This window comes from Leopardus geoffroyi, chromosome B3 (genome assembly GCF_018350155.1).
Source record: "Leopardus geoffroyi isolate Oge1 chromosome B3, O.geoffroyi_Oge1_pat1.0, whole genome shotgun sequence".
NCBI classification, from domain to species: Eukaryota; Metazoa; Chordata; class Mammalia; order Carnivora; family Felidae; genus Leopardus; species Leopardus geoffroyi.
Genome location: NC_059337.1, coordinates 49,434,911 through 49,462,596, shown reverse-complemented (window position 1 = coordinate 49,462,596; position 27,686 = coordinate 49,434,911). Strand labels below are relative to the sequence as shown.

Below are 27,686 nucleotides of genomic sequence, written 5' to 3'. Positions count from 1 at the left end.
CTTTAGCTCTCCTTATATTTGCTTGATTTATTTAGGTGCTCCTATGTTGGACAATTAAATACTTCAAATGTTATATCCCCTTGGATTGACTAAACATTATATAATGATTTTTTGTGTCCTATTACAGTGTTTATCTCTAAGCCTATTTAGTCTGACTATAAGCATAGCTACCCCAGCTTTCTCTTGGTTTGTTTGTATAGGATATCTTTTACCATCCTTTGACTTATAGTCCATGTGTGTCTTTACATCTGAAGTGAGTCTATTGTTTGGATGGGTCTTGTTTTTTATCCATTCAGCCCATCTGTCTTTTGATTAGAGAATTTAGCCTGTTTACGTTTAACTTACAGGTATTTATTGTCATTTTGTTCATTCTTTCTGCTTTGTTGTTCCCATAGTCCTTTCTTCTCTTTCTCTCTCCTTCATGATTTGGTGACTTTGTTTACTGGTTTGCTTAATTCCTTTCCCCTTAACTTTTTGTATCTAATGGACATTTTTGTTTTGTGGATTTGTGCATCTGTGATTATTAGGATTACATAAAAAAATTTTAAGTCCATTTTAGATTGACAACTTAAGTTCAAACACATTCTAAAATTTTTTACTCCCGGGGCGCCTGGGTGGCGCAGTCGGTTGAGCGTCCGACTTCAGCCAGGTCACGATCTCGCGGTCCGTGAGTTCAAGCCCCGCGTCAGGCTCTGGGCTGATGGCTCAGAGCCTGGAGCCTGTTTCCGATTCTGTGTCTCCCTCTCTCTCTGCCCCTCCCCCGTTCATGCTCTGTCTCTCTCTGTCCCAAAAATAAAAAAACGTTGAAAAAAAAAATTAAAAAAAAAAATAAAATAAAATTTTTTACTCCCCATACCCCTATAATCCATTTTTGATGTTGAAATTTACATATTTTGATTATGTGTATCTATTAAGTTATTGTGCTTATGGTTATTTTTGTCTTTTAAACATACTAGCTTTATAGGTAATTATCCCCCACTGCTACATGAGATCTGAATTTTGCTGTGTACTTACCTTTATACATAGATTTATACAGATAGAGATTTATACTTTGATGTTTTCCTGTTAGTAATTAGTACCCTTTCATTTCACCTTCAATAAGTCCCTTTAATATTTCTTATAAGCCTGGCTTAGTGGTAATAAACTCCATCAGTTTTTATCTTTTTCTTCATATAGGAAAATCTTTACCTCTCCTTCAGTTCTCAAGGACAGCTTTGCCAGGTAAAGTATTCTTAGTTGGCAATTTTTTCTTTCAGCACTTTGAAAATACCATGCCACTCCCTTCTGGCCCATGAAATTTCTGCTGGAAAATCTGCTCACAGTCTTGTACATAACAAATGTTTTTCTCTTGATGCTTTTAAGATTCTCTCCCTGTTCTTAACTTTAGGCAATTTAATTATACTGTGTCTTTGTGTGGTTCTCTGAGTTGATCTTATTTGGAGCTCTCTGGTCTCCTTACCCTGGAGGTCTATTTCTTGCCCTGGATTATCAGTCACTATTTCTTGAAATAAATTGTCTGCACCTTTATTTTCTCCTTCAGGGACCATTATAAATGTGAGTGTTGATCCATGTGATGTTCTTCTGTAAGTCCCTTAAGCTATCTTCACTCTTTTCGATTTTTTTTTTATTGTAGTATAATTAACATACAATGTTATATTAGTTTCAGGTACACAACATAATGATTCAACACTTTTATACATTACTCAGTGCTCACCACTGATAAACATATCAACATCTGTCACCATACATTATTGCAATATTACTGACTACATTCCCTATGCTGTAGTTTTCATCTGACTTGTTTCATAACTGTAAGTTTTATACCTCTTAATCATTATCTATTTAACCCATCCCTACCACTCACCTCCCCTCTGCCAACCACCAACTTACTCTACTTAAGAGTCTGTGTGTCTGTTTGTTGGTTCAGGTGTTTGGTTGTTTAGATTCATAAATAAAATCATATGGTATCTGTCTTTCTTTGACTTCTCTTAGATAACACTCGTTAGGTTCATTCATGTTGTCAACAATGGCAAGATCTCGTCCTTGCCTATGACTGAGCAATGTCCATTGTATACACATACCATGTCTTCTCTATTGATTCATTTATCAATGGACATTTGGTTTGCTTCCAAATATTGACTATTGTAGATAATGCTGCAATAAACATAGGGGTGCATATATCTTTTGAATTAGTGTTGTCATTTTCTTTGGTTTATATCTAGTAGTGAAGTTACTGAATCATATGCTAATGCTATTTTTTGAGAAACTTTCATGTGGCTTTCCACAGTGCTTACAACAATTTACATTCTAACAGTGCATGAGGATTCCTTTTTTCCCACATCCTCACCAACACTTGTTTTGTTCTGTCTTTTTAATAATAGCTATTCTGACTTGTAAGAGGTGGTATCTCATTGTGGTTTTGATTTGCATTTCCCTGATGGTTAGTGATATTGAACCTCTTTTCGTGTTTCCATTGGCCATCTGTGTCTACTTTGGGAAAATGTCTTGATACTCTGTCCATTTTTAAATCAGATTGATTTTTTTTTTTTTTTTTGGTGTTAAATTCTTCATATATTCTGGATATTAATCCACTGTCAGGTATCATTTGCAAATACTTACATTCACTGAGGCTCCCTTTTTGTTTTGTTGATGGTTTCCTTTGCTGTGTGAAAGCTTTTTATTTTGGTGTACTCTCAATAGTTTACTTTTGCTTTTGTTTCCTTTGCCTGAGGGGACATATCCATAAATATTCTGAGGGGTGGGTTCTGTTTTGGAAGAGGGTCTGTGTATGGTATAAGAAAGTGGTTTGGCTTCATTCTTTTACATACAGCTGCCCGGTTTCCCCAGCACCACTTACTGAAAGTCTGTTTTTTCCTCATTGTATATTTTTGCTTCCTTTGCCATAAACTAATTGACCATATATGTGTAGGTTTATTTCTGGGCTCTCTATCCTTTTCCATTGATCTATTTGTTGTTGTTGTTGTTGTTGTTTCCTTTAAGCACTTTGAATATATCATGCCACTATCTTCTAGCCTGGAAAGTTGAGCTGAGAAGTCAGCTGATAGCCTTATGAGGTTTCTGTTGTGTTTTCTTTTGCTGCTTTTAAAATTATTACTTTTTGCCATCTTAATTATTATGTCTTGGTGTGGACATGCTTGGGTTAATCTTAGGGTCTCTGTTACCTGGATCTGGATATCTGCTTCCTTCCCCAATTAGTTTTCCACTGTTAATTCAAGTAAGTTTGCTGCTCCCCTCCTCTCTTCCCCTTCTAGTGTCCCTACAATGTTACTGTTAGGGTGGTGTTGCTGAGTTACCTTAACCTATTCTCATTTTCTTAATTGTTCAGCTTGTTTGCTTTCCATTACCAAATCACTGATCCATTCTTCTGTATCCTCTAATCTGCTCTGAATTTCCTCTAGTAAATTTATTTCCATTACTGAATTCTTCATCTCTGATTCTTTCTTATATTTTCTCTTTGTTGAAGTTCTTACTGAGCTCATCTACTGTTTTCTTGAGTCCAGTATCTATATGACCATTGCTTTGAAACAGAGATGAGCAATATGCCATATCAAGAATTCATTTGGCTCCCTTGCTGTGACTTTGTCTTGTTCCTTCATTTGGGACATATTCCCTGTCTCATTTTGTCTGTTTCTATGTATTAGGGAGATCAGCTATGTCTCCTGATCTTGAAAGTAGTGACCTTGTGTAGAAGTCCTCTGGTTCCTAGTAGCACAATCCTCCTTAGTTACCAGGACCAGCACTCTGGAGATGTCTTCTATATGGGCTGCATGTTCCCTAGTGTTGTGGCTAAAGCATCTGACTTCAGCCCAGACTGCTGCAAGGACCTGTTTGCCTGATGTGGGTGCACTCATCAGTTTGGGCACTGGGCAGGGTTTGGTCCCTATGCTGTTGAGAGCCCCGAATGAGGTGGCCATGGGCTTGTAGGTAGGTTGGGCTGCCATTCAGGCTACGTGTCTGCAGTTAGCCTCTCTGCCACAGTTCTGGGGCACTGAATGGCAGGACTTATTTCCTCCACAGCCAGCTAGGAGGCTCAGCTGCTGGAATAGCAGGCACACGGGTGTGTGAGGTTGGTTCTCCCTCTCCCCAAGGCAGGAGTCCCTTGGAGTAGTGCCAGCCTCTGCCAGAGCTGCCTGCAAGGTAAGGCAGACAGAGCAGGAGCTACTTCAGAATTATTCAAAATATATTTCTGTTTTCATTTTCGTTGACAATGTTGATTTCTGCATCTTAGGTAAAATAGCCACATCTCTCAATCTTGACAGAGTAGCCTTATATAGGAGATGAACATCTATCAGCCTCACCTCGGATGCTTTCCTAATTGTCCAAGCTCCCTTCTTCCTTATTGGTAGCCTCCAGCTGAAGCGGGACCAGAACCTATCCCAGTGTGTCCCAGAGTGAAGATCTCAGTCATTCCTTAGATGCAAGCTGATTAGAAGTCAGACCCTCAGGCAATAGATGAGCAATATGTGGTTAAGCCCCTTCCAGGGAGACATTGGGAGCTGGGCATTTTTGCCTGCTTCCTCTACTCTGGGCCCACATGTATGTATAGCTGCAAGTGACTACTGTGCCTGTGAAACTTGAGAATGCAAGTCGCAATACTAGGTGATCCATGGGCAGGTCACTTGGACAGCAGTGCAAAAGCTGGGGTACAAATGTGTGTACAAGTTTCTTCCACAATGACATTAGCAACTTTGGGCTGTGGGGAGACAACAGGAGAGGTGTCCACCAGTTTCCTAGATGTGTGTTAAAGGAGAAGTCTGACCGTCAGTCAGCAGTTTTCAAAGTATGCAGATGGGTCCCCTTTTAGTTAAAAAAACAAAAAACAAAAACGGGGAGATGGAGTCGGGGGCACCTGGGTGGATAAGTTGGTTGAGCATTGACTCTAGATTACAGCTCATCATGATCCCAGCCAAGTTCATGGGATAGAGACCTATGTCAGATTCCACACTGAGTGTGAATCCTGGTTAAGATTCTCAGTCTCCCTCACCCCTCTCCTCGGCTCATTCTCTATAATAATTAAATAAAAATCAAAAATTTGAATATGGGTAATTTTGCCTGCTCCCTTTATACTGGGCCCAGGAAGGGCAGCCCTTGTTAAGTGTTCACATACCAGTAACTACTCTTTTGTTTGCTACAGTCTTGTACCCAAGTGTCACTGGTGTTCAGTGCTAGGTGTTGTGGGGACCTGTCCCTTGGGTGAGCGTCTTAGAAGTTAGGGCACCAGATGTGCATTCCAAACCCTTTACTCCTCAGGGAGAAGATAGGAGTTGTGGAGTTATTTCCTCGTTGTATGGTCTTGTACCAGATTTACTGGAAATGTGTCTCAGCCTTTCCTACTCATTTCAATGTGGCCATTTCCTCATTCAGCTAACGTGTAAGTCACCTAGCTAGTTTCTGGATTTTCTTCAGTAGTAACTGCTCTGTATGTAACTATACATTGTGTGTGCATGGGAGTAAGAAAGTTGAAGAGGCTACTATGGTGTTGTTATTGGTCAACCCTTACTTGGTAGCTTTTTAAAAAATACCAATGTCTGGGCCTAATCCCAGAGATTCTCATTTAATTGGCCTGGGACAGGGCTCTGGCATTGTTAATTTTATGGCTGGCCCATATAATTCTAATGTGCCAACAAGTTTAAGGCCCACTCTCTGCATGCTACTATAGCTGTCCTTTAACAGATTTGACCCAAACCTTCCTGGATGCCTAATCTCTAGTGGGGATTTCCCATCTAGCCAAAAGAAGTAAAATCACTTGATAGGACCCACATTATTTCTGAGATTCTACTTAAAAGTGGGAATGACATGTTATCATGTACGCTGTACATTTTGAGAAGATGATCTGAAGATTTTTTTCCCTTTCAGTTGTTAAGACAGCTCAAATAGCCTACTGGGCATCTTCAAAAGCCACCTCTCACCTCAAATGAACCCTGAAGCTTATCAGCATCATAACTTTCAGTCCCTAGGACTGTTGGCAATAATCCCAACAGTCCTGGAGAATTTTAAGAACTGGCAGAAGAATAAATACCTATTAAATTTTCAAAGTCCTATAAACTGTAACTAGATGAAGACAATTCCCAATGATTCAAATTTCTCAAATATAACAAACTAATTATTTTGTTGCTAAATGAGGCAAACAATGTCTCATACACAGCAGACACAAACATTTCAAAACCTAATTGATGAACACTGAAATTGCTCATAAATAAAAGCAGGTGTTGGTAAAATTTCAAATTTTTTAGATAGCAGGATTAGCATACATTTCAGGGCCAGGTGAGTATTTCCTTCAATAATTAGAAATTACACTGTAATTACAGGCATTACTATCCTAATTTACTTTAAGACAATAAATTTCAAAAACATTTCCTTAGATTTGCTGTCTTAATTACACTCAAGCTGGGACAAATGATCACCTGTCAGTCCTACACACAAAAAAATTAAACTACTCCATAAAAACCTATCCAGTTCTCCAGAACCCCTTCTTCTACTTGATAGATTGTTTCCCTTGAATGAGTAAACATATATTGAGCACCAACCATGTGCCAGGCATCATACTAGAGGCTATTCAGAATACCAGCAGGTGACTGACTCAGTCAGACTGAGCTTAATTCTAAGCTCTGCTAGTTGTTAGTGACATGGATCACACTATTCAATCTCTCTTAACCTCAGGTTCCTCATCTGCAAAATGAGGGCAGACTTAAAGGGTTGTGAATATTCTAAGATAAATGCAACGTACCTGTCGGTAATAACTGGTACTAGATTCTCACAACTCTGGAACTAGGTAGTACTACATGTTTGTAAATGTGAGAACAATGGTATTGAGAGGTTATGACCTGCATATTTTCTCCTTTGAGAGGTTTTTCCCTACACAATTTTTATTTCCGTTGTCTATTCTTCTAATGTATTTTCTGGTAGTTCTTTTTGTGTATAATCTAAGAAATGGGGGAAACTGTGTTAGTACAAAGTCAAAAGCTAATAGCTGTGGTGTTTTGGCAGCATGAAGAATCTGAGGGCTGAAGGGAAACTCAGTGAACCATGCAATGTAAACACCTAAAATTTAACAAATAGGAGTATGTTGTACTATGCTTCTGAATGGCAAATTCTTTGAATCAAGTAAACTGCCTTTAATACTTGCTCACTCCCTCCCTGTACTGCATTCCTTGCTATCAGAAGAGGAAATATGGAAGTCTCATTAGATGCACACTAGACAAATGTGTGGAGTAACTGACTAGAATGGCATACTTTTCACTGGTGTTCCTAAGAGTCCACAGCTTGCCACCAAACTAAACATATTAGCACTTTACTGTAATAGACTAAAGCAAGTATTTAAAAGCTGTCATTCTGAAAACTAAGTTCCTCAAAATACTAAAGAGCCTGTCTCTTGTATTTTTTGTTTGGTTAACATTACTTTGGAACAGTACTCTTGAGGTATTAATAGATTCTTCCCAATTCATTGTCCTTATTTATGTTTTTATACTCTATGACTGCCATAACAATAACAGCTTATGTTCAGTCCTTCGTAGGATTTCCTGACATGGGAATGCTCCAGCCAAACCCAGAAATGCAGGTTGATCTGTGGCCACTAAAGAAGTAGACCTAAGCAAAATTTGGTATGACACCTAAGGCAAACACTGCTCTTAAGCAAGTCTTCCTAACAGATTTGATTAATGCTGAAGTCACAGAATGCTTCCTTTCTTAATGCAGCTCACTGCTGGTAATTTATCTTTTGTATCTTTGAAGTTACTGGTTATTTAAAAAAACAAAAAACAAAAAACCGTCCAGTAAACCTAGCATGTAGCTACACACTAATTTTCCACTTAGTCACAATTATCAAGCATCTTCCAGGCACCAGGTACTTTAATATGTGCCTGGGATAAGATAGAAGCCATCCCTGGACCCTTGGAGATTATGATAAAATGAGCTGCCTGGATTTGCTGAACAGGATGGAGATGTCTATTAGTCAAGACTTTATCACAAATGTTGAAAAGGAATCTATTAGCAAGATCAAAGGGCAGCCACAAAACTAGAGGTTACAGAATGAGATACAGTAACTGGTACCTTAGGGAAGGTTAGGAAGCACAAATATCACCTTCAATCCCTATATGATGGATTCAGTTAAGTTATAAAAACCAAGGAAAATTTTGGAGCAGGACAGCTTAAACCAAAGGCTCACCAGTGGCACCAGAAAGTAGAGATTCTTACATTCAGAACATGAGAATATATTCTTAAAAAGTCACTTCTTCACAAAGAAATTCAACTCACCAAAAAATTTCAAATCAACATAAGGCTAATTGATACTCAAAACAAAAACATGCAGGGCAAAATGTGTGAGTTATATTTTCAATTCTGTTATATGTAAAAAAAAAAAAAAATATATATAGAAAGAATTTTCCAAAAGAAATAGACTTTGAAACTGTTTTCTCTTTTTTGATACTTATTTTTCCCCCTTATCTTTTGAACACTTTTAATTCAGCAGGCTACTGTGCTAATTTTTACCAGGTAGTATTCATTCAATATTATAATGTATACTATACATCTGTATAATTAAAGTCTGATTTTTTTCAATCTCCTTTTAAAATGTAAGAAGGATTGGTGGGGGGGATAAACTGTCTTATATAAATTAACCCTTGATATTATGGGTGACAATTCACTGTTTAAATCATGAGCTGACAAATCAGAAATGGATTTCCCCCTCCCAATCTTCGTAACAGAATGGGGAATAAGATGCTCTAAATAACTGATTTTTCTAGGTGAAATTAAAAGTTAAAATTAACATTTTAAGCCCTACATAACTCTGGCTTTGTGGACTAAGTGCACTGTACTCAATTTAGTGACAGCTATCCCCAAACCCTAATACCCTCCACCTTTCTCCCAAGGCAAAGCCCATTGCCTGTAAGTTTTGTGTGGTCACAAAGCCAATCCTAACAGCTAAGAATTCAATACTACCTATTATGGGAGTGGCCTTGAAATGATTATTTTGCATATATTACCTGGATCCTCATAAAAAATCCTGTAGTCATACTATCATTTCCATTTATTCAATGAAAAAAACCACACAGGTTGAGCTTCTACAGTCCTCTCTTATAGCAATCACTGGGACTTAAGACAGTATCTGAAGCTCCAGATAAATCCCTTCTACACATAGGCACTTGCATGAATACAAAACACTGCCTACTCCATCTATGTGATAAGAAGGCAAGTTACCTAAAAATTCTTCCAACTAGAAAAGAAGAGTGCTACTTCGTGGAATGTTAGGAAAGAGGCCAGTCCTTATGGAACTTATTTCTATAACATAAACATCTTTCAAGGTTTTCTATTTTTAAGAAATAAGACTTAATGAGTTTAAGTAAATTCTACTCCCAGGGTGGAGCTCAAACTCACAACCCCAGCATCAAGAGTTGCATACTCTACTAAGCCAGCCAAGTGTCCCTTAATGAGTTTTTTCTGCTATCCTACAAGGTTTTATAAGGCAAATGTGTAAGCAAATTCTTTTCTATGACTTCCAAAGTTATATTACCCTTAAACAATTGAAGAATACATAAGTTCTATGAAGCAAAGGTCAGGAAAATTTTATGCTTTTGTGTTACACTAACTGCCCAGCAGAGGTCTCAATCAGACAAATAGAAACAGCACTGTACCATGCCACTTCTCAGGCAACATTTTAAAGGGACAACTCAGTGATAGAACCGTACTTAGAGAGCTGCAGAGGAGGGAAGGGGGGAACGGTGGCATCTGCATCCATACAGTTTATAAAGATATCTGGGATCTCAAAATACTATGAATTCCTGACAGGAAGAACTGATACTGCATCTCAAAGTTTAATAACCAAACAGTTCTCTTTTCAGCTCAATTTCCCAAATTGATGGTCTCAAGGTAGGAAATCTGACAGTATGTGATCTTAAACATGTTGATTTTTTTTAATTTTTTTAATGTTTATTTTTGAGACAGAGCATGAGTGGGGGAGGGGCAGAGAGATAGGGAGACACAGAATCTGAAGCAGGCTCCAGGTTCTGAGCTGTCAGCACAGAGCCTGACATAGGGTTCAACCCATGAACTGTGAGATCATGACCTGAGCCGAAGTCGGATACTTAACCGACTGAGCCACCTGGGCACCCCTTAAACATGCTGATATTAAAACAAACATAAATCTAGTATGGAGTACAAACTTCAAGTAATTTAACAAATGTCTCTGAGTTCATATATCATTTCCCCTAATTGTTTAATCAATAATGTTGTCTACCAATGACCCATATTTAACAAATAAGAACACAAGGGCAAAAATCACACTGGAATTCAGATCTTTGTCCAGTGATCACTTTTTCACTAATACTGAAGTAAAAATTTAGCCATTACTTTATAATTTTATAACCCTAAGATTATAATTTATTCTAAGTTCTGTCCTTAAAAATGTGAAGTGAGTTACTTAATATCCTTAAAGTTGCAAAAAATGTGGAAATATAAAAACATTATTCAGTATATATTTTTCTTTAATTGTATTTCCTACTTCAGTAGTATGTGGGAGTTCTTTTCTTCCTGCTAACGAATAGTTTTTTAGTAGCTTTTAAACAAAAAATATGAACTTAGGTCCAAATAATTTGTGACACAAAAACCGTAAATTCTATTATCCAAAAACAATTAGGAGCTTTTTAAATGGAACCACACAACGTCCTAAGAGGCACTGGGATTCCTCCACTTTTAAACCACTGCTAAGCTGGAAAAAAAAATCTGGTTCTATCAGGAATCTCAGAATTGAGTGTTCTCCAAAATGAAAGTATAGAGTACCATTTCAGGAAAAAGCTATTCAGCTCTCACCTCCAACATAATTAGGCTTCATATACTCTTCTAAGAAACCAAAACAAATACTGCTATCAAAATAAAAGATTACTTAAGGCTAATTATCCTACATACAGGTTGTTTTAGTTCCTTGTTTTAAGCCCCCTTCTATAATATTAATAAAGTAAAATTAATATTTTACTGCAAAGAAAATTTATGGCTAGGGATATGTAAAATATATTTTTGTCATTAGTTATTCCATAAATACTGCATAGTGCCATTACCCAAATGGCAGGAACATTTTATGCCTACACTTCACTTCTGTATTTACAGAGAGAAGTTGCATGACTTACATAAATTATCAGTGAAGGTTTAACAATGGAAATGCAATCTAACATCCATAATATCTGATATTTTACAGACAGCAATGAGCAACGTAGAAGAGATGTATTTTTAAATACCTTTCATTTGAGTGACCTTATGTAAAATATAAAAGATCATTTAGAAGTTCTTGGTCTCCTAAGGAGATTTTCAAATGCACTTATAGAAATAGTGAGATCTTTAAGAAATATCTTCCATGTCCACATCCTGTTGTAATTTCTGCACCATTTTTTCTTCCAATTGCTTTCCTTTGCCTTTAAAAACAAATAAAAAAAAAATAACAATCCACTGTAACCTTGCAGAACTCTTAGCAACATTTTATAAAGGATCTTAGATGGTTTAAAATAGCCAATTCTAAGAAATTTAAGAATAGTAACCAAACCCACACAGGTCTTATGATATGTCATACATAAAATAAGCATTCCATACACATTTATTCATTTCACCCTAACATGCATTTTAAATATGAGAGAACAAAGACCCAGAGACGGATAAAATTGTCCCAGATCACTCAGTAAGCCCAGTAAACTCAAGAGAGAATTTGAACCCTGGCCATCTGGCTCCAAGGTCTCTGTTCTTTATAGTGTACTTACCTACCCTAAGAGGGTTACCTAAAAAGTTACATAACAACAGCTCATTACTGTTGTTCTGGGTGTAAGTTCACATCGTCTATATGTGAAACAAATGCTCCAAGATTTTGCCTATTTTAATAAAAGTTGGTACAAAAATTAACTCGTTAAATACTTAACTATTCAACATATAGTTACAGAATTTGAACTTACTAAGGTTTCAACATGGAATCGTTCACAGGAATTAACTCGAACTAAATCTCACCAAAATTTCTCTCCCTTCAGGTAATCTGCATAAGTAAATCATATAACAGATGGTATTTGGTGCCAGCTGAGTGAAGACTGGTTTTCTAGCACCACAAAAGAAACTATGCACACAAACAACTGCCCAAATGAGTGACTATAGGCAAGTTATATAAACTTAAAGAGAAAGTTTTAATACAAACAGTAGTATCAGAACCCAGAAAGCTAAGGAACAGAAGCTCAGACTCAAAAGGCCTGGGCCTCTGTATTTATCCCAAGTTGCACAATTCCCATACCAACCAAAGTTGGAAAACCACTAATAAAAAACACTTATTTAATAAAAAGTATGAAATAGGCAAAAATCTATTAAATTAATACTCAAATATGACTAGCTTATGGAATACAAGATTTTTCTGAAGGGAAGAAAAACACCATTTGCAATAAATTAGAACTGGGCAATACAATGAATAAATTATATTTTTATAAACAAAGTCATATCATAAATGTGATATTTACATGAAAAAATGCCCATAAAAAGTTGACTAGCACCCACTTAACCAGACCACAACAATCCTGACTCTTGATTTCTCTACTGAAAGAGAACTTCTGTGTAATACAGCACTTACCAGCAAGAGGGGCCCGGATAAGATGAATGTTTTGCTTGACTTCTTTGATGTCCTGAACTTTCTGTAATTCTTTATTTTTCTTTAATCTAGGACACAACACATAAAAGCCAAAACTAGTTACTAAAATTTCTTTAAAAGACATTAATTCATAATTTATCAAAATAATTTTAGCCAGGGATTAGCAATAAGAACTCAAAATTATTTTCTAGTTCCTAATTAGCTTAAGAAATTCTTACACTACCACTGGTTCATTGACTGTATCCCTAGTACTTAGGAATAAACTGGGGATTAATATATATTTGCTGAGTGAATGAAGAAATGTGATTGAAGAATTAAATGTCAGACATCAATGTGTATTATACACATATAGTGCAAACCTCTCAAATGCTAAAGTACCTAGATCTTTTCTCCTCAAACGAAATAGTCTCTGTGCTAATTTTTCTGATCAGTAATACAAGAACACAAAACACATGTATGTGAGACAAACATGCTAACAGACTAGTTCTCAAACATTTAGCTTTTGTTTCTATATCACTTTAACATTTTTTTAAAGCCAGAAAGCTGTCAGCACATGCTTTTCTATGACAAACTAAATAGTAATGTGATCAAAAACAAATGCTCCTGGGACACCTGGGTGGGTGGCTGTCAAGTGTCCTACTCTTCATCTCATGGTTCATGGGATCTAACCCGGTGTGGGCTCTGCATTGATAGCATGGAGCCTGCTTGGGATTCTCGCTCTCCTCTCTCTACCCCTCCCCTGCTTACACGTGTAGACCCTCTCTCTTAAAAAAAAAAAAAAAAAAAAAAAATCCCTGCTCTAAAGAAATAGCCAATTCCAGGCCAGGGAAGTATAAGATGAGGCCACATCTTCTTAGCCATCAATCAAGAAAGCACCCAAAGAAAGATGAGGAAATTCACAATGAAATGGGACCCTGCCTGAAGGGATGCCCAGTAGCCTATATGGAGCACTTACAACATCAAAATAAATAATGACAATTATCACCCCTTGAATACCAGAAGAATCAATGAATACACAGATACATGAATAAATAAAGGAATACATTTTGAAACTGGAAAAGGGAAAAGCTCCTTTATATGAGAAAGACAACTAATAAAAAAAATTACTGAACCAGGTACCAGTTTGAGGAACTTTGCAGAGGGTCAATGTATTTCCCCTAAGATATATACTGATCAAAGAGAAAGAAAAGAGCTTTTCAATGGAGTGGAAAAAACTGGCAGACACCCCCTTAACCAAGTGATCAATCACTTGAAACAATATGTGGCTCCTGCTATGTGTGTCCTTCTTATGTATAATCATTTCTATGATACTCTGGCCAAAAGTACCTAACCTGAATCTAATCATGAGGAAAACATAAGATGAACACAAACTGAGGAACATTCTATAATGTAACTGACCTGTATTCTTCAAAAATGTCAATGTCATTTAAGAGGAGAAACTGTCCAAACTAAAGGAGCTTGAGGAGATAGGACCACTAAATGCAATGCAAGATCCAGGGTTTTCTGTTGCTACTGGAACTGGTGAAATTTAAATAAGGTTTGTAGGTTATATAACCATATCATTCAATGTTAATTTTCTGATTTGGGTAATTATATGATAGGTATCTAAGAACATGTTCTTATTTTTAGAATATATACATAGAAATATACTCAGAAAAAGGGTATCATGTCTTCAACTTACATAGAGACAAGGACAGAATAAATGTGGCAAAATGCTACCAGAATATACAAGAGTTCTTTATACTATTCTAGCAAGTTTTCTGAAGTTATGTGAAAAAAATTTTTCTGGATTTCTACTAGTAATTATTTTTTCAAGAGTTACTCTACAGATGTTCATACCTGTTCATTATAAATTTAGCTTGGCGTTTCTGTTTGATCTCTTCAACTCTCTTCATTGCATCAACTACAAAAAAAATAAGAGTTACATATTTTTGCACATTCAAGCAAGAACTTTAATAATCACTTTATTCTGACTTAGAAATGGCTTAAATGAAACCCTCATTGCACAAACAATCCCTACTAAAATAGCGGAAGAAGGTAGGTACTCTTAGAGTTAACAGTGATGTCAGCTATCTTTCACAAATACAGCTCTAATTTTTATTTTACAAAAGTCTTTACTGCTACTAAATTTTCCTTCTACTTTAAACCAGCCCAAACTTTAAGAATTTGGATTAAGGGCAACAAATCTCATTCTTACCTTGTCCTCTCTGTTAATTAAAAAAAAAAAAAAAAAGGCACCATTCTGGTAATAAATACTACTTTTTCCTCTAAGTGCCTGGGATATGATCTGCACATGATGAATACTGGTAGAATGAACCAATCAATTTGCCATGTTCCCAACCACTAAAATCCAACAGTTTTGGGAAATGTGTGGAGGGGCTATATCAAACTATGCTCTACAATCTACATTAGCACTAAGATTAAGACAAACCATACATGTAATTTGACATTTTCTAGCAGCCACATTTAAAAAGTCAAAATCTAGTGATGTATCTTTTATCCAATATATCCAAAATACTGTCATTTCAACATAATACAAAAATTACTGAGGAATTTTATGCTTGTTTTCATATAAAGTCTTCAAAAACCACGTATTTTACATTTACAGCAAATCTCAGGGCACCTGGGTGACTCAGTCAGTTAAAAGCATCCCACTTTGACTCGGTCATGATCTCACAGTTCATGATCTCACAGTTCATGAATTCAAGCCCCACATCAGGCTCTGTGCTGATAGCTCAGAGCCGGGACCCTGCTTCAAAATCTGTGTCTATCTCTCTGCCCCTCTCCTGCTCATGCTCTGTCTCAAAAATAAATGTTAAAAAATTTTTTTTTTTTTTTTTAAATTTACAGCAAATCCCTATTCAGAATAGCCACATTTTAAGTGTAGTCCCTGTTGTCAGTGGCCGCCAAACTGGGCAACACACTCCCAATCTAACAACTTCTATTCTGTGGATCTGAAGAATAGCAGGATATTCAAGTAATCTTAAAACATCACCAATATACTTTATAAAGGATAAAATACAGTGAAAAAACCTGTCAGATGCCACCTTAAACAATGATAAAAGTTAACACAGCCAGTAATAAGACCAATGGACAGCAGGAGGTAGCTCCTAATAGGACACAACGATAAGAATTCAGCATCCCATCTATGGTATTCCAGCCAAACGTCCATTACCCAAATCTAACACTGAGGCAGTATCAAACAAAAGTCAATTAAGGGACTTTATACCAAACACTTGACCCATACTCTTCAAAACCATCAATATCAGTGCACGTGGGTGGCTCAGTTAAGCATCCAACTTCAGCTCACGTCATGATCTCACAGTTTGTGGGTTCAAGCCCCACATTGGGCTCTGTGCTGACAACTCAGAACCTAGAACCTGCTTCAGATTCTAGGTCTCCCTCTCTCTTGCCCCTCCCCCACTCATTTTCTGTCTCTCTCTCCCCCAAAAATAAACATTAAAAAATTTTTTGAAATCTGTCAGTATCATAAAATATAAAAACTTGGGAACTGTTTCAAATTCAAAGAGACCAAAGAGACATGACCTGTACTATTCCTCCACAGGTCTAAGATTAAATGATAATACTGTACCAATGTTAATTTCTTAATTTTAAAAACTATGCTATGGTTATTTACAAGAATGTTCTATTTTTCAGGAAATACTCTTTCTACTAAACTACTTAGGGATAAAAACATTACATATGCAACTTAAAAACTTCAAAATATTATAAAAGAAAAACAAAGGACAGAGAATGGTAAATTTAATAACATTTGAGGAATCAAAGATGAAGGATATCAGAATTCTGCAGCTTTTCTGTTCAGTCTAAAAATATGTCAAAATAAAATCATTTAAGTGTAATCTGGGGACCAGCCAACATTGATACCACCTGAAAGCATGTCAGAAATGCAGAATCTTAAGTCCCACCAAGACATGCTATATCGCAATCTGCATTTTAACAAGATCCCCCAAAGGTTTCATGGAGCCACTGGTATTAAGATAATGTCTACATGAATAATCTAAGACAGAGTCAACTTTAAATCTGCTCATGCTAAATATGTAACTTTTTTCTTTCTTTACTTTCAACAAAAATATGGCCAAGTTCTGGTACTCAAAAGTATTTCTATACCTTAGTTAAGCTACTCAGAAGGGAAATAAACAGCAGTGGCAGGTAGGGGCACCTGGGTGGTGCAATCGGCTAAGCGTCCAACCCCATTTCATCTCAGGTCACGATCTCAGGGTTCATGAGAACAAGCCCTACTTCGGGCTCTGGGCTGACAGCCTGCTTGGGATTCTCTCTGCCTCTCCCCCTACACACACATGCGTGCTTTCTTTCTCTCAAAATAAGTAAACTTTTCAAAAAAGTGGCAGGTAAATCCTGTCCAAAGAATAAGACACTACCTTTCCAAATATTGCAGAAGACTGAAAAATTTTTAATGTAAGAAACACCTGATATTTTTCTTAATGTTTATTTTTTTTTGAGAGAACAAGAGACAGAGAATGAGCAGGGGAAGGGCATAGAGAAGGAGACACAGAATCCAAAGCAGCCTCCAGGCTCTGAGCTATCAGCACAGAGCCTGACATGGGGCTAGACTCATGAACAGCAAGATCATGACCTGAGCCAAAGTCGAACACTTATCCAACTGAGCCACCCACGTGCCCCAGGAAACACCTGATATTAAAATTGACCTGCAATACAAAGACCTGAAGGATAAAATACAAAGTTTTCTTCCTAGGATTCTTGTTTTTGAAGTTCTCCTGCTGTTTCTGTGGACACCAGCATCTTAACAAAAGTTGCTCAGTCCACACCTTTCCACAATTCAAAAACGTAAGCAATGAATATAAAACTGCCAACAGATTAGCTTCAGACCTGATGATACTGAAATAGAGGGTGTGGGGAATCAACAAACCTTTTAGAGAGTAACATATTTTTTTGGAATACTACTAAAAGTTTTTATTAACTGTGCAGTAGGAAATAGTTTTAAGTTCCAAAAGACTCATACTGTCTACTGAGAAAGTTTTCTACGAAAACTCTACTTTTAGGATCTCAAAAGGAAAGGATAATAGAATCTATGCGGGGGGGGGGGGGGACCCTCAATAGAGCACTGCTGCTTATAGAATTTACTTATGTAGGGGTGCCTAGGTGGCTCAGTTGGTTAAGCGTCCAACTTTCTCAGGTCATAATCTCTTGATTCGTGGGTTCTGTACTGACAGCTCAGAGCCTGGAGCCTGTTTCAGATTCTGCATGTCCCTCTCTCCGCCCCTCCCCTGCTCGCACTCTGTCTCTGTGTCTCAAAAATAAATAAAAAATTTTTTTTAAATTTACATATGTATAAGTAAGTGGGGCAGTGACTGATAACATATGAACCAGTTACTGTGTAAGAGAAACAATAAAATAGGAATACTCAGTGAAGTGCATCAGAAGGGCAGGGACTATATGTGCCCTGTTCATCTTTGTATGCAAGACTAAGTACTTATTGTTAAAATACATGAAGTCTTACGATACACAATTGTATCTTTCAGGAACAGTGTTAATAACAAGAAACCAGCACAGAGGGTCACAGTAACTGAATATCCACAGATGACTAAAATATTCACCTGTTTCAACATCAAACTGAATCTCCACCAAGTAATAGTTATAAAATATGTAAAAATGATCTGGAGCTGCTATCCTCAAATAGTAACAAAGAAAATAAAGTCCAAAATTAAATAAAATTCAATGGGATATAAAAATGCTTTCGGACCTTCTAATAACATCTCTGACAAGTTTGTCTTTTAGAATCATTTTAAGAATTCTTACCAAAAATTTGTAATAATGCGTGGTGATGGATACCAACTAGACTTTGTCATTTCACAATATATTTAAGTATCAAATCATTATTACACTGTATACCTGAAACTAATATGTTCTATGTCATTTATACCTCAATTAAAAAAAAGAATCCCATTAATCTCTTTAGAAATCCTTGAGTTTAAATCAGCATTATTTCCTTATCAAATAAACCCAGTATATTCAACTGCTTTCCAGAAATTAACTCTTCCTCTAATTGCAAAACAGAGGGAAAGACCTTATTTAAAAGAAGCAAAACACCAAGGTTATGTGGAAAGGCAATTCCAAAACTGGAGTCTAAATTCTTCACATAGTCCAGAAAGATAAAGCTTTAGAGAGTGTCAAATACTACTACAAAGGCCCCAATTTTTCAATTCCTCCCCTGAAGTGTTGTGACTGGGCAAAAGGTGATGAAAAGGATGCCCTGATTATGATCCATTCAAGACTGATAAAGTCTACAGGACCCCAAGCCCTGGAGACTTCTAAATAACAAACCAACTATATCACCTCCACACCCAAGACTATATAAATGGCTAAAGAACACGTAAGACAGGCATGGGGAGAAGAAAAGTCAGGGACAAGGACCTCAAACATACGCAAAGGGTCATCTACAAGCTAACTTAAGGAATTTAGTTTTACTACATATGGGGTTTTTTTTTTTTCACTAAAGTCTCTGCCTACTTCAGGAAAAAGAGGGAAAAAGACAAGGACTAGTTACCATTGCTTTTAACTTCAGCAGCCTATAGCTCCACTTATACCTAAGTCATGCACTTAGAAGTTGTGTTAGAAAATGTAATTATCACCTTAGGTGCTACACTTTTTAATTTTACAGAAGCATTACATTTTACAAAGTATACCTAATGTTTATATCCCTAAACTAAATTATCTAAACTTATAAAGTGTGTTAGGTTGGGGCACTTGGGTGGCTCAGTCAGCTAAGCATCTGCCTCTTGATTTTGGCTCAGGTTTGATCTCACAGTTCATAAGTTCAAGCCCCACATCAGGCTCTGTACTGACAGTGCAGAGGCTGCTTGGGATTCTCTCTCTCTCTCTCTCTCTCTCTCTCTCTCTCTGCCCCTTTCCCCACTCGAATGCACACAGCATATGCACGCTCTCTCAAAATAAATGAAAAAAAAAAGTGTTAACTTTTGTGTATATTTTAACTATGCCACACTCACCCCAAAAAAGTATTCTCCACTTCTATTTTTTCTCAGATTTTTAGGTATTTTTATATCTGTGTAGGCACTTCAAATCATATCTAGTAATTACATTATTTTTATAATGCATATATCAGCCAATTCTGAACAGGATTTGGGGCAGTTTATAACAAAAGATGCAAGTACAACAGAACTAATAAAACAAAGATAAAGAATAAAAGCTAATCAATGAAAACATTTAAGCAACATAAAACATTAAATTCAAGGTAATATCCCAAACAAGTCTCTAAAATTCCTGGTATTCCTTTGTGACTTACTAGTTTTATTCCATAGCTCTCGCTGGTATTTAACAGGTTCATTTCTACGTTTTTCAAATTCAAATGAATTATCCTGTAAGACAGGGAAAAATAATGGTTTTAAGGGAGATACAGAGGAAGCATTACTTAAAACTTTATTCTCCTTTTCACAAGGGTTCCAAGTATTTCAAACCATGGACACATATTAAGATTTCCCCAGGGTGGCCCCAGCAAACCCAAGTTTTCATACTTTTTCTCCTTTTCACACCAGATGTATAAGACAGCCCTACTGAAAATACCAATCTGTACACCAGTGATTCTTAAGAGGACATCGGGAGGAAGGTATTAGCCCCATCCTTCAGAGGGGCATATAACAATCAAGGAGATTATAAAAAAACTGAAGAGGCCTCCCTAATTTCCAGTTCCTAGATGAGACTCACAGGCAGAAAACTTTCTATGAGGCTGAACCATATGAATTACTACTTTTCAAAGATCAAAATGAGTCAAACATTGAGAATTTCATATGGTTCAACCTAAAAACCTATCATGTATGTTCATATATCTCAACACTTATATACCTTTGTTATAGCATAAAGCTATATAACTACACATCTTCATATAGCATATGAACACTTAGATACCTTTGTTATAGCGTAAAGCTATATAACTACACATCTTCAAATAAATGTGGTGCTACTCTGCATGACATAATTCTCTCCCAGAAATTCTTCAGGTGCCCTTTAAATGTACTTGGTATTTTGACAGTTAATAATCCTATTTACCTTAAAACATGAGAAACAATTTTGGAAAAGCTATAGTTCTCTTAGAAAAACTATAGGTATGTTTCTTAGTTTTCAAATTTATGTGAGATAGGCACATGGAACAGCATTAACTCTGTATTTACCTATTTCATTTATATACATGTGACCTACTCAGTCACAATAACCTCAGCAATGACAAGGTAACTGGTCACCAGCAGATGACTATCACTGGCATCCATTCTTCATTCATGCAGTTGTCACTTGCATTTGAAGTGCTAAGTTTATTCTCATCCATACCAGAAATCATTTTTGTGACAATAATTGTGATTTGGCTTTGCATCTTGTCAAAATACATTCTCCTCATTCATGGAAAATGAGGAGTATTAAGGAAGCCAGGAAAAGGCTTCACTACAATTGCTTAGACACTGCCCTTAAGGAGTAGAGAGGTGGGAAAGTCAAACAAGGAGGGAAGGAACAGTTTAAAGGTCTTCCTCCCTCAAAGGAGGCTTATGCAGCAGCTTTCACCTCCTCCTTTACATGGGTCATACGTGAACTAGCTTCACCAGGCCCTTATACCAACTCAGTACCAACAACCTGATGATGGCCAACTCATGCATGATATTCTCTCACCCTTGACTATCCACTATTCCTCCTTCTACCAACACTATTAACTAATTTCTCTGTTCTCGAAGTCCTGTAAGGAAATCCAGAAACTGATAAATGAGTCTACTACAAATCTTATCAGAACCCTTAATGCTGGTGATGAATCCTTTAATTAATCTCTTGGCTTTGTCTCAAAATCCTTGAGTAGCAATTTTCAACTTCATCTCAATCTATTTAAATGATTTTCCCTTTTGTTTGCAGGAGCTAAAAAATGGTTTTCTGAGAACAAGGAAAATCACGTCCAAAAAATGAATTAGGAATTTTTTTCCTTTTCAAAATTCTACCGGTTTATCGTTTTTAGGATCATGTGAGAATTAGATTATTATCAGAACCAAACCCAAATAAATCACTTACCAATTCTCATCACAGGAAGCCTTGTTATATATGCCCTCCCCTGTAAAAGTTAAAATTTTAAAAACCATAAAAATTCCATTGAAAGCTAACTATACTCACCACTGTAAGCTCTTTACCAGCTGCTTTACGGAATGCTTTAGTCCACCTGACCTTGCGAGGATTGCGCTTCTTTTTAAAGTTTTTATGACACTTGGATTTACAGAATCTGAACACCTATAAGAAAAGTTAAAATAGTGGAAAGTCAACATTACGATTTTTTCTATTGTAGGATGTTACCCCTGCCCAGACAAAACATACTGCAAAGTCTGAAAAATGACAATGGTTGTACTCACAATTTCTTCTTACAACACCACTTAGAAATACATGTAGACGTGTAAGATTAAATGTAAATTGAACTATTTTTTGACTAAAACCTGACTATCAAATATCACAGCTAAAGGCTAAGGGCCCCCAAAATAATATGGTTAAAAAACTACCAGTCATGTTTATAGATTAACAGTAAAACCTTACAGTCATCTTAAATAAAAAATGGTATTTGCAAGGAAAGTCACTTATTTAAATCCCTGCCCACTTAATAATAATTCTCAAAATTCACTTTCTAGGGGCGCCTGGGTGGCGCAGTCGGTTAAGCGTCCGACTTCAGCCAGGTCACGATCTCGCAGTCCGGGAGTTCGAGCCCCGCGTCGGGCTCTGGGCTGATGGCTCAGAGCCTGGAGCCTGTTTCCGGTTCTGTGTCTCCCTCTCTCTCTGCCCCTCCCCCGTTCGTGCTCTGTCTCTCTCTGTCCCAAAAATAAATAAACGTTGAAAAAAAAAAAATTTAAAATTCACTTTCTATATACCTCAATGTGGGAGGTGGGGGTAGTTTCAAACAACTCCTGTGAATCCCTTTTTGTTCTTTCCATCCTTTTTGTTAAAACCACAAAATAATTTCAAAAAAGCAACAATGGCTACAGATTTGTTTTCTAAAATATGTATTCATAGTAGAAAATTCTTCAATACTCTAATTCTCCACCTTCATCCCAGAAGATATTATCCTTTAACAGTGCTAACTTAAAGTTTAATGATGCTTCAATATGCCCGTGAAATGGCTAATTAGGACTCATTATAAGTCTAAAATGCATATTTTGTTACTTTGTAATGTCTCCAAACACAATGGAATTTGTATGTGTACAGGAAATCTGAGAAGAAAAAGTACTACTTAGGAGTATATGGATCTTGGCAAAGAAAATTAAGGTGAATCATCACACCTAGAAGATGTGACCTATCTTCTAGGTCTAAGTATAAAAAAGGTCAAAATGAAGTATAAACATTTCAAATTTTGTGTATACATCACAAACGTGCATATATATCACAAGCCAAAATACTTTTCTTTTTTTTAATCTTTATTTATTTTTGAGAGAGAGAGAGAGAGCGCAAGCAGGGAAGGAACAGAGAAAGAGACACAGAATCCGAAGCAGACTCCAGGCTCCGAACTGTCAGCACAGAGCCCAAAGTGGGGCTCAAACTCATGAACCATGAAATCATGACCTGAGCCAAAGTCGGATGCTTAACTAACTGAGCCCCCCAGGTGCCCCGCCAAAATACTTTTCATTTTATGTACACTTTGTTCTATGGGGAAATTCAAGCAGGTCCCTATATACACTAGAACACAGTTTTCTTAGAAATAGTCAATACTAGGGTCGTCTGGGTGGCTCAGTCAGTTGGGCATTCAACTCTTGATTTCGGCTCAGGTCAGGATCCCAGGGTCATGTGATGGAGTTCCACATTGGGACCGAGCATGGTGCCTGTTGGAATATTCTTTCTTTCTCTCTCTTTCTCTCTCTCTCTCTCTCTGTCTCTGTGTGTGTGTGTGTGTGTGTGTGTGTGTGTGTGTGTGTGTGTTGTGTGTTCCTCTGTTCCTCCCTGTCCCCTCCTGGCCCTCCCCCTCTCCCTCCCTCTCACTCAAAAAAAAAAAGCCAATACTAGTTTAATCTGATCTGGGTCAGTACCTCCTGGAGAGCTCTCTCCTAAAAGACATGGGTCAAAACATGCCTGTATTATTGAATAAGTTTCAAAGCAAGTAGAAATCTAAGAATACAATGGATCTCCTGGAGTACCCCACCATGAATTCATATCAGTAATTTTGTATTTTTAGCCCAAAGGACTATTGTCTTTTACAGTAAAAGCCTCCTACATTTAATGCCTACTAGATAACTCCTAGACAAGTCCCCATTTCTGAGATACACCTAATGAGAGGTTTGAACTTGTCCTGGATCTCCTCAATTCCAAACTGAGCCAATGGAAAGTTATACACAGAGAAGTCTATTTGCACTCTGTATCTAATAGATGTTAACTGAAAAGCACAATAAAGTACCTGAAAAGACTGGAATCAATGGAGCTACGAAGGGAATTCAACCAACAAATAAGAAAAATCTACTATGTGTCTGATATTACCAGGTACTAGGGATACAAGAATAATTAAAACATCATACTCTATCTTGAGAAGGTTAGGACAGCATTGGAATAAAGTCTCACTTTACAATGAAGAGACTGAGATCAGGGTAGGGCATAAACAATGGGATAAAACTATATACAATGGTCATACGTAAGTAAAATGGAAATATAAAAAAAGGAAGTGGTGGGTGAGTAGTGGATGGATTGTGAGGCAAAGCTTCATAGGCTCAAGTTTCCCTCTTAAGCTAGTCCTCTATCATCCTCAGTCTTCAACATGCAGATTAAATGATCTAATACCTCAGCTTCAAAGTTCTTCAACTCTTAAACTCCACTGACTGAATACTTATTAAGCACTCATTAAGGGTGCATGTATTTTTTATGTTTGAAAAGTATATAAAAATATGGAATATTAACACCAATTGTACCCTTAAGAAAACACCTAAGAAGCGTAAAAAAGGAGGTCTCTATGAAAAACAGTCCCAGGGAGCCTGGGTGGCTCAAGTCGGTTGGGCATCCAACTTCAGCTCAGGTCATGATCTCACTGCTCATGGGTTTGACCCCCGCATCAGGCTCTGTGCTGTTATCTGGGAGCCTGGAGCCTGCTTCGGATTCTGTGTCTTCCTCTCTCCCCCTCCCCTATTCACACCTCTCTCTCTCTCAAAAATACACAAACATTAAAGAAGGAAAGAAGGAAGAGAGGAAAGAGGAAGGAAGGAAGGAAGGAAGAACAGTCCCAAAAGCTAAGAGAAAAAAGGCAGAAAAACTATTAGGAAGCTATAAAAGTAACAAGTGCCTAATATGAAACCAGAGTGGGAGGCCAAAAAGAAAGCAAAGACTACTAAACTTTGCAGAGCCAGGTTAAGACTTAGTAACTAGACTTGGTAACTAGATTAAAAAAAGGTAAAAGGTTCAAAGATGACTCTCACATTTCTAGCAAAACTGTCTAGGCATATGACAGTAGTATTAAATGAGAAAGCAAAAAAGATGTGAATTAGGAACTCTCAGTAACCTCACTGTTTGGTACAAACAGGATTTCCCTATCCAGTGGAAAATTCAGACTAAAGCAAAGAAGGTACAGATTTGGACATCATAAACACAGAAAAAATGAGATTCCTATCTTCCTTAGTGCTTCAGGGCCTCTGAATCTTATATCCCCAGCCAATTCTGTTCTTGTCTTCCCTAGAGTAAGCTGGCTCGCAGCCAATTCAATACTGTCCTTGCTAGCAATACAGACTTCATCACCATGAACTTCCACTGTGTCTGCCAAATCAACACACAACTCTAGATAGCTCCCATGGTCTTTTGTTCTCATTCCTATACCCACCCGATAAGCCCTGCGGGGAAAAACCGTAAAATTATAATGACCAGATGATCTACAAAGCCATATTGCCCACTCTGAATTAAATGCCAACCTAACGATTATTAAGTTAGTTTCTATAAATTTTTTATCATGTTCCTGAGAGCAGGTATTCAAAATCTTCTACACGTTCTTTCAAGTTCCCAAACCCAGTTTTGGTCCCACACTTTCAGCAAAAACCCCTTGCTCCTAATTAATGACGTCAATATCTTCCATCTATAATAGATACAAGGTGAAGCAGAAAGTGTAATTCCTTAGCATAACAAAGTCACCTGTTAAAATATAAAGTCCTAGATCCAAATGCTGAGAAATAATATGTTAGAGGAAAGAGATTCGTTCTGATATAAGAAAGCAAATTCATGTATTATTCACAAAGTCTTTCACAACCAGGTCTCATAATTATGTTTGTATTTTATGTTTATAGATGTATCTTCTTATGTAGACTTACATATATGTGTATTTATAGCCCTACCCCAGGCCTGGATCACCATTTACAAGTCACTTCCCTAAAGAGATTGCTTCGCTGTGCCTCTCTTCAACTGTTCACTCTTCCACCACCTAGAATTCCCTCTTCTCACTTTTTTATGCAACATTCAAGATCCAAGATAAATGTCTTTCTGAGCCTTTTCAAATACGACCCTCGCCAGCTCACCTCCAGCAACTTCCTAATACATAACTACTACTAGGCCATATGCAGCATTTCTTTTTTTTTTTTTTTAACTTTTTTTTTTTTTTTTTTTTTGAGACAGAGACAGAGCATGAACGGGGGAGGGGCAGAGAGAGAGGAAGACACAGAATCAGAAGCAGGCTCCAGGCTCTGAGCCATCAGCCCAGAGCCCGACGCGGGGCTCGAACTCACGGACCGCGAGATCGTGACCTGAGCTGAAGTCGGCCGCTCAACCGACTGAGCCACCCAGGCGCCCCCAGCATTTCTATAGTGTTACGGACACTCCCAACTCTTATTCATCTCTAGGGGCACAGACCCTAGCAATGATGCTTGACTGGGCATACATTCAACAAAGTTTACTTAATTCAAGAACTCCACCCAAGTACAAGAGTGACCAAACAGCCCCCACACACATCCAGGCTACATCCGGCGCTGGCTAAAATAACTCGGGGACCTCACCGCAGCCAGCCTCGGTCAAGGGTGGCCTGGTGTCCAGCTCGGTTCGGGACACCAGGAAGGAGAAACTCCGCAAGCGGGAGGTCGAGGCCGGAGGACCTCACAAAATCATCCCCTTGTGAGGGCAGCCAAACGCCCCAGGTGCAAAGTAACCACGCGCTGAAGCGGCGCTCCTCACGCCCGCGGGAGCGTCGCAGAGCGCGCGCCAGTCTTGGCGACCTCACCTTGCAATCGTTGCGGACAAACATCATGCCGTGGCCGGGGTAAATGGGCCCCGAACAGAAATAACACTTCTCAATACGCATGTTGAAACCGCGTGAGCTCTCACAGACGAAACGCCGAACTCGAGTGGAAGTGACGCAGCCCGTCACAGGAAGTGGTTCTCTTTAGTACCCGACCCCGGAAATAGTGAGCATGCGTCGGCCCTGAGGGCCCTGGGAAGCGGTCCGAACGTGACAGCGCCTCTCAGCGGCAGCGCGAGCAAAAGCGCTGCCGTTTTGCGCAGGCGCAGAGCTGCAAAGTCGGCTTGGCAGCCTTCACTGTAGGAGGTGGAACGTGGCAGTACGCCGCCTTAGAAACCTGTTCTCACAGCGGGTCGTTTTCCTCTCTACCATACCCTGTAACGTCGGCATTTACTCCTATCTTATGTGATTTGTTCTTTATCCCTGGCCGACTCTCCACACACTGAGATGTCTTTAGGAGCTCCTTAACACTGGGGCACTGCCTGCCCCAGACCTGCCACTGACTGGCGTCCCCAGAGTACTTGCGCTGTGGCAGAGAGAACCTGCGGCCTCAACGCTAGGACCCAAGCGGTCGAGTCTCTGAAGCTCAGAGAACGTTACCAACAATTTTTGAAAGACTTGTGGTGATTTAAACCTTTTCTCCTCCCTACCCCCTTTTAATTAATATGCATGTGGTAAAAACATTTTAATAGGAAACTAAGGTTCCCTCCTCAGACCTCGAGACTTCTCCACAGTGGCAATTGGTTTCTTTTCAAGATTTTCTGTGCATAGATAAACATATTTATTTCTGTGTGCGTGTGTCTTTTTCTTCTTAACACTAATGAGTATCCTATTCACCGTTTTCTGCAC

The 27,686-nt window shown here is 37.9% G+C and overlaps 1 protein-coding gene across 1 annotated transcript; it reads right to left on the bottom strand.

Annotated features, from left to right (window-relative positions):
* Positions 1 to 27,001, bottom strand: RSL24D1 (ribosomal L24 domain containing 1). The gene is made up of 6 exons (XM_045449687.1): positions 26,820 to 27,001; positions 21,782 to 21,895; positions 19,926 to 19,998; positions 14,462 to 14,525; positions 12,605 to 12,690; positions 1 to 11,420 (listed from the first exon to the last, which is right to left on the bottom strand). The coding sequence occupies exons 1-6, from the start codon at positions 26,898 to 26,900 to the stop codon at positions 11,347 to 11,349; spliced, it is 492 nt and encodes a 163-aa protein (XP_045305643.1). The 5' UTR covers positions 26,901 to 27,001; the 3' UTR covers positions 1 to 11,346.
* Between the last annotated feature and the right edge of the window lie 685 nt (positions 27,002 to 27,686).